Source organism: Xenia sp. Carnegie-2017, unplaced genomic scaffold (genome assembly GCF_021976095.1).
Source record: "Xenia sp. Carnegie-2017 unplaced genomic scaffold, XeniaSp_v1 HiC_scaffold_16, whole genome shotgun sequence".
Taxonomy (NCBI): domain Eukaryota; kingdom Metazoa; phylum Cnidaria; class Anthozoa; order Malacalcyonacea; family Xeniidae; genus Xenia; species Xenia sp. Carnegie-2017.
The window spans coordinates 7581631-7582843 of NW_025813469.1; the positions used below are offsets into that span (position 1 = coordinate 7581631).

The 1213-nt window shown below is 46.8% G+C and overlaps 1 protein-coding gene across 1 annotated transcript; it reads left to right on the forward strand.

Annotated features, from left to right (window-relative positions):
- The first annotated feature begins 497 nt into the window (after window positions 1–497).
- On the forward strand, window positions 498–1003 carry LOC124435953 (short-chain collagen C4-like). Its single transcript, XM_046985886.1, has 2 exons — window positions 498–633; window positions 696–1003. Exons 1-2 carry the CDS (start codon window positions 498–500, stop codon window positions 1001–1003), a joined length of 444 nt encoding a protein of 147 aa, XP_046841842.1.
- Window positions 1004–1213: the final 210 nt, after the last annotated feature.

Here is a 1213-nt window from a genome sequence, read left to right on the forward strand (position 1 = left end):
CACTCTACCTGATATGGGTGCCCCAGCTGAGGCCGCTCTTGAAGCTCTTGCTGTCGCTGGCGGGGTGATCGCAGGTGTTGGGCTTGTTTTTCGTAAAAAGTTCGAGAAAAAGGCTAAAAAGCACGACCGCATAGCCCAAGCTGCTGCGACGATTCTGATGACTGTTGGTGATATTACGTCACGTGCTCTCATTGTCAGCCGAGGCTTACATGAAGAGTTTAAACAGGTTCTAGATCAAATGCGGCTTTTTAACGAGCGTAAACGCGAGATCTAAGATGAATTCGACGCTCCGATGCGTAAGAACTTGGAGCGTGAAAAAGAAAAAGCTGTTGCCGCTGCTGAAAGCACACGCCGTGAAGGTGAAGCTCAAGCTTTCAAAAAAATCGCGGTTCTGGCTAGAGGCTCGTCATAGATTTCTCTCGCAGTCATACATAAATCCAGTAAATAAAAATTTTTTCTATTATATATAATTGGTATATAAACGTCGCATAAAACTAATGGTAACTTTGGTAATCGGTGTAACTGATGATGGTTATGGATCTGGAAAACCAGGACCACCAAGGCCTAGAGGCCCAAGAGGAGCTAAGGGAGATAAAAGTAGCCCAGGAGCTGCGGGGGCTCAAGGAGATACGGGTCGTAGAGGACCAAAGGGAGAAAAAGAGTGAAAGGTGATACGAGTCTTAGAGGACCAAAAGGAGAGAAAGGTGATGAGGGTCCTAGAGGAGATGACGGAACTGATGGGACCGATGGAAGCGATGGTGCGCCCGGGGCCACAGGAGCTCAAGGGCCTAAAGGAGATGCTAGAGCCACAGGGCCTCAGGGACCTCAAGGGCAAGAAGGCATTATAGGTCTAACAGGTCCTAGAGGTCATCAGGGGCCTAAAGGATATATTGGAGCCACAGGACCTCAAGGGCCTAAAAGAGATACTGGAGCCACAGGGCCTCAAGGGCCTAAAAGAGATGCTGGAGCCACAGGGCCTCAAGGGCCTAAAGGACGTCAATGATCTCAAGGACTACCAGGAGCTGATGGGCTTAAAGGAGACCAAGAAGATCAACCTGTTTTAAACTCTCCTACTGGATTCTACCCCCCAGGTATGAGCGGAGTAAATGTAACTCTAGTTACGTTTCCTACTGGAAAAATATTCGAAAATAATAAAATAGCATAATTAAATATTTGGTTTAAACGATCTCAAAAAGAGTGGTTTAATATTAGA